Raw genomic sequence first — 17,025 nt, 5'->3', positions numbered from 1 at the left:
CCCTCGTGTTGTGGAGAGACCAGATGGCAGGGCCTGGAACTGGTAGTGACAGTACTGCAGTGCAAACTGTAGATAAGCCTGATGAGGCGGCCAGATCAGAATGTGAAGGTACGATATCCAGAGACACTAGGAATTCCCCTTCCTCCAGACCTGAGATCACCACTCTCAGAGACTCCATCTTGAATTTGAACACTCATAAATATGGGTTCAACGACTTCAGGTTCAAAATCGGTCTTACCGAACTGTCCAATTTCGGTACTACAAACAAGTTGGAATAGTACCCCTTGTTTAACTGATGAGGTGGAACTGGAACAATGACGTGAGTCTGTACCAGTTTCTGGATGGCATGTTGTAAAGTTATACTTGCCTCTTGTGAAACTGGCAAGCCTGATTTGAAGACTCTGTGAGGTGGGAGCTCTTGGAACTCCAGTCTGTAGCCCTGGGAAATAATATTTATGACCCAGTAATCCTGGCACGAATTTGACCAGATCTGACTGAAGAATTGTAGGCGTGTTTCCACCTGACAGCCTTCCAGGCATTGCGGTCCACCGTCCTGCTGAAATCTTTGAGGAAGCTGAGCCTGAGCTCTGTTCCTGAGCACCTGCTGTTGATGCTTTGTGTGGTTTACCTCTTGCGCTGCTGGAGGACGTAGAAGCACCTTTGGATTTGCCCTTGAACCTGGCCATCCAAAAGGACTGTAATTTAGAAGCTGAATAGGTCTTCTTTGTTGGGGGGGCTGCGAAAGGAAGATATATAGACTTACCCGCAGTAGCTGTGGAGACCCATTTGTCTAATTCATCTCCGAACAAGGCCTCTCCTGTGAATGGCAGGCCTTCCACGCCTTTCCTGGAATCTGCATCAGCAGTCCACTAGTGTAGCCACGGGCCCCTGCTTGCCGACACCACCATAGCAGTAGTAGTGCGTGGGTTAAGTAATCCTATTTCCTTTAAGGCTTCCACCATAAAGTTTGCAGAGTCCTGTATATGCTGCAGAAGTAAGACAACATCCCCCCTAGATAAGGAATCTAACCCCTCAATTAGGTTACCTGACCATTTAGCAATGGTTTTAGTGATCCACGCACATGCAATAGTAGGTCTTTGGGCTACCCCTGCAGCTGTGTACAATGATTTGAGAGTAGTCTCAATTTCATGATCAGCCGTGTCTTTCAGGGAGGCTGAACCTGGAACAGGCAATACAATTTTACGTGACAGCCTAGAGACTGATGCGTCCACTATCGGTGGATTTTCCCATTTTTTCCTATCCTCCAAAGGAAAAGGAAAAGATGAGAGCAACCTTTTAGGGATCTGAAACTTCTTATTAGGATTTACCCATTGTTCTTCGAACAGGGTATTCAATTCCTTTGACGCAGGAAAAGTGACTGAGGACTTCTTTTTTACATTAAAATAAGATTCCTCTCACTCCTCTGACACTTTATCAGGAATATGCAGAACATCTCTGATAGCCTCTATAAGAGCCTCTATTTCTTGTGACAGAGCTGCATCCACCCCTCTGAGTCTAAGTCCACCTCTCCCTCCTCCATATCTGACCTTTCAGAGTCAGACTGCAGGATATGAGCCAGAGACCGTTTTTGTGGACAAATGGGAGGGGACTGAGACGCTGTTTTGGAGGCTGAGTCTCTAATCATAAACTCATCCACGGTTTGTTTTAAGTCTTGCTTCTCTTTCTCATTGTGGGACAATTTTGAAGAAAGAGTTGAGATCATTCCCTTAAGAGAATTAACCCATTCCGGTTCAGCTCCACTAGCCTGTGAACCCTGAGTACCCAGTAGTGAGCCCCCTGGAGAAGAGGAACACTCTGCGGTACAAGACACACACTCTCTGCCTGACATAATGTAATATGACATAATGTGACAGTACAAACACACACACAGGAAAGGTTAAGCACAATTAACCCACAAAGAGCCCTTCAGGGAGACACAGAGATGTTTAGAGCCAGCCTCCACCACGCCCTTATCGCTAATGCCAAGCTTAGCCAGGTCACAGGTGTACTAAGTCCCCTAATAGGGGACTTAGTACACTAACAGTCGCTCCCCTCCCTGCTATGACCCCCTGGTACCGCTGAGATAATCTGGAGTCACAATGGAGGAGCTGCGCGTCCCTGTCCTGTCAGAGTTTGTGTCCACTGCAGAGGTAAAATGGCGCTGGTGAGCTGCTGGATCCTCTCATAGTGAAACCTCGCCCCTTCAATGGCACGCGGGCTACCCGCTTTTTTATACTGGCTGTTTCTTGAATTTCATATATAAATTGTTGTGTCAACAAGAATACAGTGTATTCTAATGGATATGTTGGAGGCCTCAAAAAAATCTTCATAATATAGCACAGCAGCTTTGCCCTGTAAAACAGCTTATGTATATGGGATTCATTTAGGATACTGGCACTTGGCATCCCGGCAGTTGTAATGTCAACACCGGAACCCCCAACACAGCTTGGAATGCCAATGCCGGCATCCTGACATAGATCGAAATGCTGGTGCCGGGACCCCAAATGCCAGAATCCTGATTGATATCTACCAGGACTCCTGATTGGTGACCCATGGCGGAGGGGGTGGGGGTGGGTGGTTAGGTTTAGGCTGCATGGGGAGGATTAGGGTTAGGCTGCGGGGAATGGAAATTTAGGGTGTGTGGGGGAAGGAGGGGTTAGGCACCCCCAAGAAGGGTAGGTTGCAGGAAATAGATGGTTAGGTTTAGGCTGCGGGAATGAGGGGGTTAGGTTTAGGTACAACTGGGGGAGGGTTAGGCTGTGGGATAGGGAAGGTTAGGGTTAGACTGTAGGAAAGGAGGGCTAGGGGTAAGGGAAGAGGGTAAATTTACTTACCCAACTGGGATTCTCTGCTTTGGAATGCCAGTGTCAGGTCATATGACCGCCGGCGTCCCATTCACCGGGATATCGTATCTATCATATATATATGTGTATATTGAAAAATACCTAAATGTACTAGATTGGATTGCTTTTATTATCCAGTATTGGTATTGGTTTAATATAAGATTTTATTCTTATTAAATATAGGCTGCTAATCCCCCAATAAAGGTCCTTTGCCAGTATGGCCTTAAATTTTTTATGAAAAATGGAAACAAATTTGTTGAAATTAAAGTGTATTTAGATGTATTTGGAGTGTAGATGGTACATTCATGCAAATTTAAGTGGGTTAATATTTTCCTTGCACTGTATTTTTTATCCTAAGCATAAAAGTACATTTATAAAACAATTTAATGTCAATAAAACACAATTATAACAGATCACACTTAATACAAAATTGAGTCATCATCAAATGAACATTCTTTACGTATATTCATGGCATTATGTGACCAGAATTGCCATTGGCCTGTTCAATTCGCTACTGCGGCAACCATAAATGAATGAAGGTGCAGTTAGCAGCACTGAAACAGCTGTTGACCAGATGCTGATATGATGCTGGAGAATGACGGGTTATATGCTTTGGCTCATGAGCATTTCCATGTCTGCTCCATACTGTTTTTTCCCATCATTCTGGTACAGGTTAATCTTAGTTTCATAAGTCCAAAGAATGCTGTTTCAGAAGTGGGCTGGCTTTTTTAGATGTTTTTTTTAGCAAAGTTTAATCTGGCCTTGCTATTTTTGAGACTTATGAATGGTTTGCACCTTCTGGTGAACCCACTGTATATGCTTTTGTGAGGTCTTCTCTTTATGATAGACTTGGGTAATAATATCTCTACATCCTGGAGAGTGTTCTCCACTTGGCTGCATGTAGTGAAGTGTTTTTTCTGTACAATGGCAAGGATCCTGCAATCCTCCACCACTGTTGTCTTCTGTACATGTCCAGGACATTTTGTGTTGCTGAGCTCACCAGTGCTTTTTTATTTTCTTAGAATGTACCAAACTGTTGATTTGGTCACTCCTAAGGTTCCTGCTGTCTATTATGTATTTTTAAATTTTTTTTGCAGTCTAACGATGGCTTGTTTCACTTTCATTGAGAGCTTCTTTAACCGCATGTTCTGGGTTCGTAGCAAACATACTTGGAATCAACTGCAGACCTGTTGCCTGCTTAACCACTTAACTGACGATTTATTTTGCAAAAAAACCGCTCTGGAATTGTAATTTTTTATGAGTGAATTAGGAGAAGAACATGAATTTAGCCCTATCCCAAATGATTTTAGTTAGAAAAAAGGAAAAAAAAATGTTGTTTTTTTCCCAAAAATATTTCCACCAAACATCGAAACATCGATCGGGAACATCGCGACCATCGGAACATCGGGAACATCGCAACCATCGCGTCTTTCATTCTGAAAGCCGAGACAGCCTCGAGGTAAGCAGTGGGGGTCTGGTGGCAGCTAGGGAGGGTTTATTTACACTCGCCAGCGGCTGCCATTGTCTGCAGCCGCTGGAGGGGACAGATCCTGCCGTGCTCACCAATTAGCAGTGATCGGCAGCACGGCAGACACAGGGGGAGAGTGCAGGGAGGCAGAGGGACCTTCCGGTCCCTCTGACAGCAGCAGCGGAGGGAAGTTTCTCTTCCCTGCCACTGCTAACACTCTCTATCTCACTGGTCGCATCCTGTGCGACCAGGTCAGATAGAGCACTTGCAGGCATGGTCACATCTGATAATAAGAAAGGAATAGCCCAAACCTGTCCATGATACATCTTTTGACTTAATTGTAGAATTACTTTTGTTACCTGGAAAAAGAGGGGACTACATATGAAAAGTTGAATTTCCTAAACCTTTCCTCCAATTTGGATGTGAATATCCTCAAATTAAAGCTGATAGTCTGCACTTTAAAACCAATTCAATATAAAACTGTAACTTAAATATGTTTTGGTAAACAGCTTAAATGACAAAAATTGTGCAAGTGTCCAAATACTGTATGTATGGACCTAACTGTGTGTATATACTGATATTTTGTTTTAAGGCAAAGTTATTTTAACAATTTACACAAAATTGTGGTTATTAAAGTCCTAAAGACAATAGCAAAGTGTGAATTTAATGGTGTGATACAGAAGCTAGACATTATAAAAGTCAACAGTGAAAAGGTGGACAGTATCAAAAGGTGGTCAGTCAAAATGTGGACAAGGTCAAAAGGTCGACACATAAAAATGTTTTAAAAAATTGTGTTTTTGAACATATTTCACCCAGATTTGTTAAATGCGTCCCTTCGCGGGCTTGCTTCACTCACCACTCATGGTTACCAATGGTAATAGTTTGTGACATGGATAGTAAATGCAGCAAAACTTGTAAAAACATGTAAATTTCCTAAAGGACATGTGTCGACCACATGTGTGTCAATCTTTTAAATCTGTCAACCTTTTGTCCCTGTCACTCTAATGTACCTGTTGACCCTATGATGTTGACCTACTGACTGTCGGCCTAAACTGTCAACCACCTTCCAAATTTAATTGGTATTTATTTACAAAGCAGCAATTACATAACACTGCACACTGAGGGGGATCATGATATAAATAATGAAACATGACATGAAAACAGAAGATAAAGATGGCACTACCCAAATCTGCTTATAGTCTAATGCTGGGAACAAACCTATAGATATATCTGCAGATCAATTGATCTGCAGATATATCTATAGCCGGATCGGACAGTGTGCTGAGCATACACACTGCCCAATCCGTCGGGGACTGAGATCATGAACTCGGCGGGCATTTACATACATCCGCCCAGTTCAGCTATCAGTCACCGCCAGCTGCAGCAGGGCCGATGCGATATGTCTGTGAACGACGGAGTTCACAGACATATCACTCGTACACATTGGCCGACGGACCCGCGATATATCGACCGTTCAAGAGGATGGCCGATATATCAGCCAGTGAGTACGAACCTTAAGAGGTGTGGAGAACAATTGATGAATATACTGCAACTGATATACCATCAGTTTTAGGAAGCAGTTGGAAGTGTGTGCCTACTGGAAGGCAGAATCATTATCAGCCATCAGTATTAAAGTATCCATTGCTGAATAGTATTCCTCGGCAGCTAGTGGTAGTGTGGTATAAATGGAATGAGGAGAGACAGCAGACAGTGGAGACATGAGTAACTAGTTATTGCAGAAATGTTAAAACAATTAGCTCTTGGTAACCAGCAATGTCTTTACCATTTATGGTTACTGAAACTCCTCCCTCATTTTGCTCTGGAAAAGACTTTCTCTATGGGCACTCCTGTGGATATCGGTCATATATACACGCAGTGACGTGCGGTGGGGTGAGGCAGGTGAGGCAGAGCCTTTCCTGTCATACTAACGTTTGTGCCAGAGTTTTGACTGTGTAAAGTATATGAAAAATACAAAGAATAAGTTTGAAATATCTTCTTTGCATTATTCTAATAATTTTTATAGCCAAAACTCTGGAGCAAAAATTCTATGGCAGGTGAGGCAGTGCCTCACCTGGCTAACTTTTCCGCACATTTCTGATCAAAACCTACCAAATTTCCAAGAGTTTATATTGCTGCACCTGTGTATAATGCCCAGATGTACGTTTTGGCTCATATATTGCATGTAAATCTGGCTCTGGTGCTAGCCAGTGCCTCCTGAGCTATTTAGCTCACCGCACGTCCACAGTAGCTGTGTGACTGGTATTTGTTTTTGGCACCATACCTGCTGTGGGCTAGGGGAAATTGCCTCTAGTGTGTGAGGGAGAAAAAGGTGGCAATAAGCAGAAGATGTAAATTGCAATTGTAAAACACAAACTGATCTAAGCTAGTACTATTGGGGTTGATATTTCAGCTACTAAACAAACTCTGCACATTCTGCCTTTAATTAAGGAGAATGACTTGTGCAAGTGGCCAATTTGTCTCTTGTCATAATTAGATGTGCGCAATGGCAATGTTTGCTACGTATGTTTTAAGGATAATTAGACAGTTGCTGGAAAATATAAGAGGCACAGACTGTACTGTAAGGATCAGAGTTTCTGGAATGAGCAATTGTGTGAATATGAATAATGCAACTAAACAGCCACAATGAATGCTTGCAGAAAATTAAAACTTTACCACAATTAAAGGTTGAACTAATATTTATTTAAATGTTTTGAAATGATCCCTTCTTATGTGTTTATTTGACCAACATTTCAATTTGCTGGAATTTCAAGAGATTAAAATAAAAATATAATAATTTTGCCAAAGAGTATTAGCTAAAAGTTATTAATTATGAACTATTATTATTATTATTATTATTATTTGTTGGAAGGCATTATACTTACATGTACATGTATTTTAATGTTATAAAAGCTAGTGGGTAATATGTGTACTGAATGAACTTCATTTTCAGGCCAATTTAAAAACACATCACAACCATTTACTATACATGTATAAATAAAGGACTTTATTTTAGCATGAACAATTATATTGAGTGTTAAAAATTAGTTAACTCTTAAGAGATGTAAATTTGAGATGTCTTAATGTAAGTAAATATTAATCCATGGTTCTTGGCGTTACCCGAGGAGCACCCGTAGCAGATATGGAGGTTATTGTGATGTTCTCTGTATTATTTTGCAGTCACTGTGATTTTCTCTCTATGTAGCAACGAACATTTTTGCCGTGATATGTATGCACACATTGCGTCAGCGACTACACGTGCCCAGGTGCAAATATTCACACTTGCAATCACATAATGCATTTACTATGGATTGCGGGTGCGACTATTCGCACGTGCCCATGAACACGTACACTGGTTGTAGTAAACGAGTTGCACCCGCAAATAGGGAGAGGTGCGATGACCATGGCTACATCTGTATATGGCAGTCACCATTATGTTCCCTATATTATATGGTAGACACTGTGATGCAGTTTATTGTATAGTGGTCACTGGGATGCATTCTCTATTGTAAATGTTGAAATTAGAGATGAGCGGGTTCGGTTCTCCGAGATCCGAACCCCCCGAACTTCACCTATTTTACACGGTTCTGAGGCAACCTCGGATCTTCCCGCCTTGCTCGGTTAACCCGAACGTGCCCGAACGTCATCATCCCGCTGACGGATTCTCGCAAGATTCGTATTCTATATAAAGAGCCGCACGTCGCCGCCATTTTCACTCGTGCATTGGAGATTGAACGGAGAGGACGTGGCTGCGTTCTCTCCCTGAAAAGCTCCGTAATCTGTGCTCAGTGTGCTGCAAATATCTGTGCTCAATGTGCTGAAAATATCTACGTTCTCTGCCTGAAAACGCTCCATATCTGTGCTCAATATGCTGCAAATATCTGTGCTCAGTGTGCTGCATTGTGGGGACTGGGGACCACCAGTATATAATTATAGTAGTACAGTACAGTAGGCCATTGCTGTATCTTGCAGCTCTGTGTCAAGTATACTATCTCTGTGCTGCATTATTGTGAGCAGTATATAGTAGGACAGTGCAGCATTTTGGTGACCAGCAGTATACATATAGTACAGTACAGTAGGCCATTGCTGTATCTTGCAGCTCTGTGTCAGGTATACTATCTCTGTGCTGCATTTTTGTGAGCAGTATATAGTAGGACAGTGCAGCATTTTGGTTACCAGCAGTATACATATAGTACAGTAGGCCATTGCTGTATCTTGCAGCTCTGTGTCAAGTATACTATCCATATCTGTGCTGCATTATTGTGAGCAGTATATAGTAGGATAGTGCAGTATTTTGGTGACCAGCAGTATACATATAGTACAGTACAGTAAGCCATTGCTGTCTCTTGCAGCTCTGTGTCACTTCTAGTATCCTGATCAGTGCTCAATATCTGCTGCATTGTTGTGACCAGTATGTATACTGTACTGTGCGACGTGTTTTATACACCTGGTGATTTTATACATCCTGTAATCTGTACTGAGCGATGTGTGAGATACTCCTGGGGATTGTACACCCTATATACTGTACTGTGTGATGTGTGAGATACACCTGGGGATTATACACCCTATATTCTGTACTATGCGATGTGTGTGATACACCTGGTAATTAATTATACACCCTGTATACTGTACTGTGCGACGTGTGTTATACACCTGGTGATTATACATCCTGTAATCTGTACTAAGCGATGTGTGAGATACACCTGGGGATTATACACCCTATATACTGTACTGTGTGATGTGTGAGATACACCTGGGGATTATACACCCTATATACTGTACTGAGCAATGTGTGAGATACACCTGGGGATTATACACCCTATATACCGTACTGTGTGATGTGTGAGATACACCTGGGGATTATACACCCTATATACTGTACTCTGTGAAGTGTGAGATATGCCTGGGGATTGTACACCCTATATACTGTACTGTGTGATGTGTGAGATACACCTAGGGATTATACACCCTATATACTGTACTGTGCGATGTGTGATATACACCTGGTGAATATACATCCTGTAATCTGTACTGAGCGATGTGTGAGATACACCTGGTAATATCTGTGCTCAGTGTGCTGCATTGTGGGGACCACCAGTATATAATTATAGTAGTACAGTACAGTAGGCCATTGCTGTATCTTGCAGCTCTGTGTCACTTCTAAATTCCTGATCAGTGCTTAATATCTGTGCTCAGTGTCAGTGCTGCATTGTGGTGACCAGTATACTACAGTACAATAGTCCAGTGCTGTTCTCACTGCTCAGTGTCAGTTCTCCGTAGTATCATCAGTGATCAGTAAAATCAGTTCTCAGTATAATCAGTGCGCTGTTAGATGTGTGCCCTGTTTCCGTCATTAGTGCAGTGGGATTTAGACAATTGATGAAGTTATTGTGTCCCCGGTACAAAATCCCATCGATATTCCACTTCACTAGGCAGGCGATAGCAAGATTTATCAGTGATTTATAATTATTAATTACAGTGATCTTGCCAAGTAATTCCAGTGACTTTGTCATTTTCTTCCAGTGATTTGGACCAATAATACCATTGATTAGAACGAATAATTCCAGTGATTTTGTCATTTTCTTCCAGTGATTTGGACCAATAATACCATTGATTAGAACGAATAATTCCAGTGATTTTGTCATTTCTTCCAGTGATTTGGACCAATAATACCATTGATTAGAATGAATAATTCCAGTGATTTTGTCATTTTCTTCCAGTGATTTGGACCAATAATACCATTGATTAGAACGAATAATTCCAGTGATTTTGTCATTTTCTTCCAGTGATTTTGACCAATATTACCATTGATTAGAATTAATAATTCCTGTGATATTGAGGTGTTTGTGTCGCTTAGCTTAGCCGTCCAGCGACCACAATGCACCTCTTTTTCTCTTTTCTTTGCATCATGTGCTGTTTGGGGCTAATTTTTTTAAGTGCCATCCTGTCTGACACTGCAGTGCCACTCATAGATGGGCCAGGTGTTTGTGCCGCCCTCTTGGGTCGCTTAGCTTAGTCATCCAGCGACCTCGGTGCAAATTTTAGGACTAAAAACAGTATTGTGAGGTGTTCAGTGTTCAGAATAGACTGGAAATGAGTGGAAATTGTGGTTATTGAGGTTAATAATACTATAGGATCAAAATTACCCCCAAATTCTATGATTTAAGCTGTTTTTGTGGGTTTTTTGAAAAAAAAAAAAACCAGAATCCGACAAAAAATTTCAGGGAGGTTTTGCCAAAACGCGTCCGAATCCAAAACACGGCCGCGGAACCGAATCCAAAACCAAAACACAAAACCCAAAAAATTTCCGGTGCACATCTCTAGTTGAAATAAAGAGATATTGTAACTGCAGCAATTCCACAATCCTTAGCCCAGCCTATGTGACCTTTTGACAAAACTTCTGTAGGGCTAAGGGGGATATTTATCACAGCATGGAGAGAGATAAAGTACCAACCAGCTCCTAACTGTAATTTTTCTGTAAAATGGCAGAAGAGGGTTGGTTAGTACTTTATCTCGCTTCAATTTATCTCCAAGCTTTGATAAATTTCCCCCCAATAGTGATAGTTATTTCTACAGCACTCTCTGAGTGTTTTCCTCACACCAGCGCTACATTTTGGATATTGTTCATTAAACAATTAAAGAAAAAAATAAATAAAACAAAATGTGGTAACCTACACATTTGCATACCACAAAACATACCAACCAACTGTCATGATTTGTCTGTCCCACAGTGGGAATATTGGATTGCGGTACACACCCCTGTTGCTGGTATATATTGCAGTGAACAGGTATTTGGAGGGTACGTAGCTAATGATCAGACCTATCATGACATGGCAATCCTGATTAATGGATATGTACAATGAGTGATGCAGTTATTCTAAATTATAAACTATACTTTACTACATGTATTACTACTATACAAATTACAATTGTAACAAAATTAGATATTATATCAAGCCGAGAAAAATGTAAGAAAAAGATGAGACCCTTGACCTTTGCTTTGTCATAATGATGTTAAAAGAAAGCTATGCCAACTGATCCTTAAAAATGATGGGCCCCTTAGCAACATTTTGAAAGGGCCCCTGTCCCAATGCTTCCAGAGAGACACTTCTCTGCAGCAGTTGTTAATTTTATCCCATATAATAGTGCCCTAGTACATTTTCTGAACCATAGTAGAGCCTTATTTAATGTTATGCCCCATAGTAGTGCCTTGTTTCTTTTATGAATCGTAGCGGTGGTTAAGTTGACCCTATGTCACATTTCAGAGCTGCCAGTACACATTGGCCCTCATTCCGAGTTGTTCGCTCGTTATTTTTTTTTCCGCAGCGGAGCGATAAGTCGCTAATGCGCATGCGCAATGTTCGCAGTGCATTTGCGCCAAGTTAATTTGCTAATAAGTTTGGTATTTTACTCACGGCTTAACGAAGAAATTTTTTCGTTCTGGTGATCGGAGTGTGATTGACAGGAAGTGGGTGTTTCTGGGCGGAAACTGGCCGTTTTATGGGTGTGTGCGAAAAACGCTGCAGTTTCTGGGAAAAACGCGGGAGTGGCTGGAGAAACGGGGGAGTGTCTGGGCGAACGCTGGGTGTGTTTGTGACGTCAAACCAGGAACGAAACTGACTGAACTGATCGCAGTAGCAGAGTAAGTCTCGAGCTACTCAGAAACTGCAAAGAAAATTCTATTCGCAATTGTGCGAATCTTTTGTTCGCAATTCTGCTAAGCTAAGATTCACTACCAGTAGGCGGCGGCTTAGCGTGTGCAAAGCTGCTAAAAGCAGCTAGCGAGCGAACAACTCGGAATGAGGGCCATTATGCAGCACAGTACCCCCAATGCACATTATGATATATAGTGCTCCCTGTTCATATTGTGCCTCATTACAGTTACCCCTACGTACCAACCAATGGCGAAAAATGTATTTTACACATGTAACTTTGACAGGGAAGGTGGGCCCCTCTCAGCTCTGGACCCCATAGCAGCTGCACTGCCTGCATCTATGGTAGCTATGCCCTTGATGCACGGCTTATAATCTAATGAAAGCATCTATTTAAACTTAAACATACATTGCTTTCTGTTAGTGTTTCTATAGTATACTTACAAGAATTAGGATTATAACATCTGTAAAATTTCTTAACTGGTTCTTTGGATCTGGCTCCAAGTCATTGTTCAGGTCCATTGCTTGTACCATTATTGTATACATATTTTTCTCTTCAAAATCCAGTGAACCTCGCACCTTAATAATACCTAGAATATTATATATAGTTATTATTATATGTACTGCACCTGGAACAGAAAAGACTGTTCGGTTACTCAATAATGTAATGAACAAGCAGATTATTTCTGGACTGTTAACTGGATCAAGGCTATTGTATGGGCTTTGCTGTTGCTATGTCCATATCTGACGTTGATGTGATATTAAAGCCATTCAGGGGTCTAATTAGTAAATATAATGCTCACATGATTTCTCCAGCAGACCAGCTAGAGAACAGGTCCTCAAACTTGGTCCTCAGGACCCCACACGGTGCATGTTTTGCAGGTATCCCAGCAGGTGCACAGGTGTATTAATTACTCCCTGACATTTTAAAAGTTACACAGGTGGAACTAATTATTTCACTTCTGTGAGGAGACCTGCAAAACATGCACTGTGTGGGGTCCTGAGGACCAAGTGTGAGAACCTGTGACCTAGAGAATGTACTATTTAGGTTTTCAGACCCTCCAACATAAACCCCTTTCATCAGGACCACAATGTTCTACTACTGGACTTCCCTCATAGTTTATGATTGCCATCACCTGTGTTGAACAACAGGCGTCTGTTTTTTTCCCATCTTTAAGTGGACTAAAAAGCCTTGAGAAATCACTGATTTATCAGACTTTTCACTGTTTACTGAATACACTGCTGCCCCGATATAATATTTATATAAAGTGGTTAAGAGATATTTATCTCTTTGTTTTTTAAACAAACATAACGCCATCACTAGATGGAGTAGTTCCTACTGCCAGGCTCGGCGACAGGGGGGTACAATGGGGACCCCTGTACCGGGCCCCAAGCTTTGGATGGGTCCAAAATGTACCAGGCACCGAGTGTGTCAAAGCGATCACTCAAATGTTTTTTGCTGTGCCACAACCCCGGACCATCTCCTGCAGCTGCGGCAATGTATATGTTTAGCCCTTGCGTGCTGCACCAGGGGGCAGTTTGTAGGGAGCTGCTGCTGCCGGGACATGGCCGCCTGCAGGGAGACCACAACAGCCGACTCCCATCACGGTGATCAGGGCAGTGCTGCAGGCAGACAATCAGGTTTACCTGCGGTGCACTGAACTGTAGAAGTGGAGTGGCTGCATACTGTGGATACCAGGAGTGCCTGCCCCTGTGCGGCTAAACCATGCGGTGGCACCAAGTTTAAATGCACCAATTGGCGCTAGGTGCCGGGTGCACTGTAAAATGTATCTTCACAATGTGATGCGCCATAGCCCCGAGTCAGCTCCGGAGGCTGTGGGTTGAGTAATGGGACTGGGAGCCAATAGCGCTGGGGGACCAGGGAAGGCAGCTCCTGCTATCCCCCAACATTGAGGAGACACAGCAAGCTGAGCGCTGCAGCCGGGATCGAGTTCCACACTTGCAGTGGCTAATGCTGTTAACACACATTGCACTTTAAAGAGACAAATGCACAGTATAAATGGCATGATGATATGTGGCTCTGGCTTTTCTCCATCCCTGCCTCTTTGGATCCCACCCCAGCCACCTAGAAGTAGCTGAGCAAGCACCACTGCACTTTCTGAGGAGTGGCAGCTGCCCAGCGCATCAGCATGCAGGGTGGAGGTAGAGGGGCCCCGGAAACATTAGTGTACCGGGCCCTATGATTTCTGTTGCCGGCCCTGCCTACTACTGTACCTTACCCTGTAGCTGCAGGGTAACTCATGCTCTCATCTCTTCCTCTTGTAGTTCTCATGATTTATTGCTTCCCTGGCTCCCCCTCTTGGCTGAGAAATTTACTCACCTGACTGAAGTAACTATGTTTTACCCTGAAACTAGTGAAAACACGCTGGGACAATCTAGTTTCGCTTTGCTGTCCCAACAGGCAATTTCAAATAAACTTGGCGCCTATATAATTGCGGTAAACAGTGATATTTGAGAGAAGTGCAAGCTCCAGTTTATTAAATAGAGCCCTCAAAGTTAAATGCACGTATTATCTATTATATAATGTGTCTAACAGCTGCACAGTAAAAAGCTGCAGGGGCAAACGCAGGATTTGCAAGGGGCAGGGGGATCTGTGCTTTTGTGTGCGTTATATATATATATATATATATATATATATATATATATATTTTTATATATATATATATATATATATATATATATATAGATATATATATATATCCATAAAAGTCCTGCACTCTCATCACATCAATTCCAACGTGGCGGGTGCTCCCAATAGACCCAATGGGTCCACTCAAATAGCAATGTTTCCACTGTGTGGAGGGTGCACTCACGCAAATATACAAATTAGTCCATGCTTTAAAAGTAGAAAAATGTTTATTGTAGTCATCGAAAAGCCTTGTTGTCGACGTTTCGGTTCGATAACGAACCTTTCTCAAGACCGGCAACAAATGATAATACTATCGACATCAATCGCCATAGAATTACAATGTATCTAAAACAGAAACAAATATGCATGTTAGGAGACTCCGCCTCCCAGGCCATATGACATCCAAGTTTCAAAAAATATAATTATAAATGCACAAAATACATACATATGCATCTCTCAACCCGCCACCAACGAAAAACCGCAGTGCTCACATCAAGCATACCTGTACATATGTACGGGATGTTTAAATAGCCGTCCTGTTGCTGATACATGGCATGCAGCACAGGGACGTGTTATCTCTGCAGTGACTTATGTAAGTGACACCATGTTGTGTGATATTGCTACACAATTCTATTGTTGGTCCAGAGGGTGATTATTTCCTTTATTTATTGGTTATGCAGCACCCGGAACAGCCATGCATCCCTGTGGCTGCATCTAAGCAGAAGGTTCTATATGTACAGGTATGCTTGATGTGAGCACTGCGGTTTTTCTATTTCACTTTGTACATTTTCTGATTACCTCCATTGTACTATTATTTCAGATATTTGTGACACCTCTGTTGTTGGCACATATGGCTTTTGAGCCGATGTTTATACCAGCCATTCACGTCTTGTTATATATTATGATGGAATTGACTCAAGGTGAGATTGTATATTCAGGGGTTAGTAGATGGTGACACCACAGGTGAAGGTGGTGTTTTGTAGAGCAGCATACTATCTTTTCACTGACTTCGTTGGTGGCGGGTTGAGAGATGGATATGTATGTATTTTGTGCATTTATAATTATATTTTTTGAAACTTGGATGTCATATGGCCTGGGAGGCGGAGTCTCCTAACATGCATATTTGTTTCTGTTTTAGATACATTGTAATTCTATGGCGATTGATGTCGATAGTATTATCATTTGTTGCCGGTCTTGAGAAAGGTTCGTTATCGAACCGAAACGTCGACAACAAGGCTTTTCGATGACTACAATAAACATTTTTCTACTTTTAAAGCATGGACTAATTTGTACATTTGCGTGAGTGCACCCTCCACACAGTGGAAACATTGCATATATATATATATACAGGTTGAGTATCCCATATCCAAATATTCCGAAATACGGAATATTCCGAAATACGGACTTTTTTGAGTGAGACTGAGATAGTGAAACCTTTGTGTTTTGATGGCTCAGTGTACACAAACTTTGTTTAATACTCAAAGTTATTAAAAATATTGTATTAAATGAACTTCAGACTGTGTGTATAAGGTGTATATGAAACATAAATGAATTCTGTGAATGTACACACACTTTGTTTAATGCACAAAGTTATAAAAAATATTGGCTAAAATGACCTTCAGGCTGTGTGTATAAGGTGTATATGAAACATAAATGCCTTCTGTGCTTAGATTTAGGTCCCATCACCATAATATCTCGTTATGGTATGCAATTATTCCAAAATACAGAAAAATCCGATATCCAAAATTCCTCTGGTCCCAAGCATTTTGGATAAGGGATACTCAACCTGTATATATATATATATATATATATATATATATGCACATAAAGTCCAGCAAGTCAGCACTCCCATATCCGAAATATCTTACCACGGTGTGTATATCCCTTTCTCATCACAAAAGGATACACACAGCTGCACAGAATACGATAAACCTGAAATGTAGATATTAAGGAACTTGTTTGCAGTTACTTTATATGATCACTGAGTGCCATCTTCTATGCATATGTATGTATATATATATATATATATATATATATATATATATATATGACATACATATGCACATCACATAAACTGTACATACACATACACTTAGAACACATGCACACATAAAATCATACCTTCCAACATGACCCTCTCCAGGAGGGACAAAATGCTCTGCTTCTGGACTTTCCTCTTAATTTCTGATTGCTGGCACCTGTGTTGAACAGGTTAATGGATAAGAAAGGTGTTTCACTACAGGTGATGGCAATCATAAATTAAGAGGGAAGACCAGGAGCAGAGCATTCTGTCCCTCCTGGAGAGGGTCATGTTAGGAGGTAAGGTATGCATAAATATACACACACTTTGAACAAATACATACAAACTCACATACATAACCACAGAAACACACAGAATACATACATACACCCAAA

General features: G+C 41.6%; 1 protein-coding gene across 2 annotated transcripts in view; it reads right to left on the bottom strand.

The window, feature by feature from the left end:
- The window catches only part of LOC134932483 (cadherin-related family member 4-like), a 298,616-nt gene that overhangs the window by 76,226 nt on the left and 205,365 nt on the right, over nt 1-17,025 (bottom strand). For both annotated transcript variants that reach the window (XM_063926947.1, XM_063926948.1), the window contains exon 17: nt 12,405-12,550. In XM_063926947.1, the coding sequence (XP_063783017.1) occupies nt 12,405-12,550 (146 nt within the window). The remainder of the gene's footprint in view (nt 1-12,404; nt 12,551-17,025) is intronic.

This window comes from Pseudophryne corroboree, chromosome 6, assembly GCF_028390025.1.
Source record: "Pseudophryne corroboree isolate aPseCor3 chromosome 6, aPseCor3.hap2, whole genome shotgun sequence".
Lineage (NCBI taxonomy): Eukaryota > Metazoa > Chordata > Amphibia > Anura > Myobatrachidae > Pseudophryne > Pseudophryne corroboree.
This window is presented reverse-complemented; position numbering and strand designations above follow the sequence as displayed.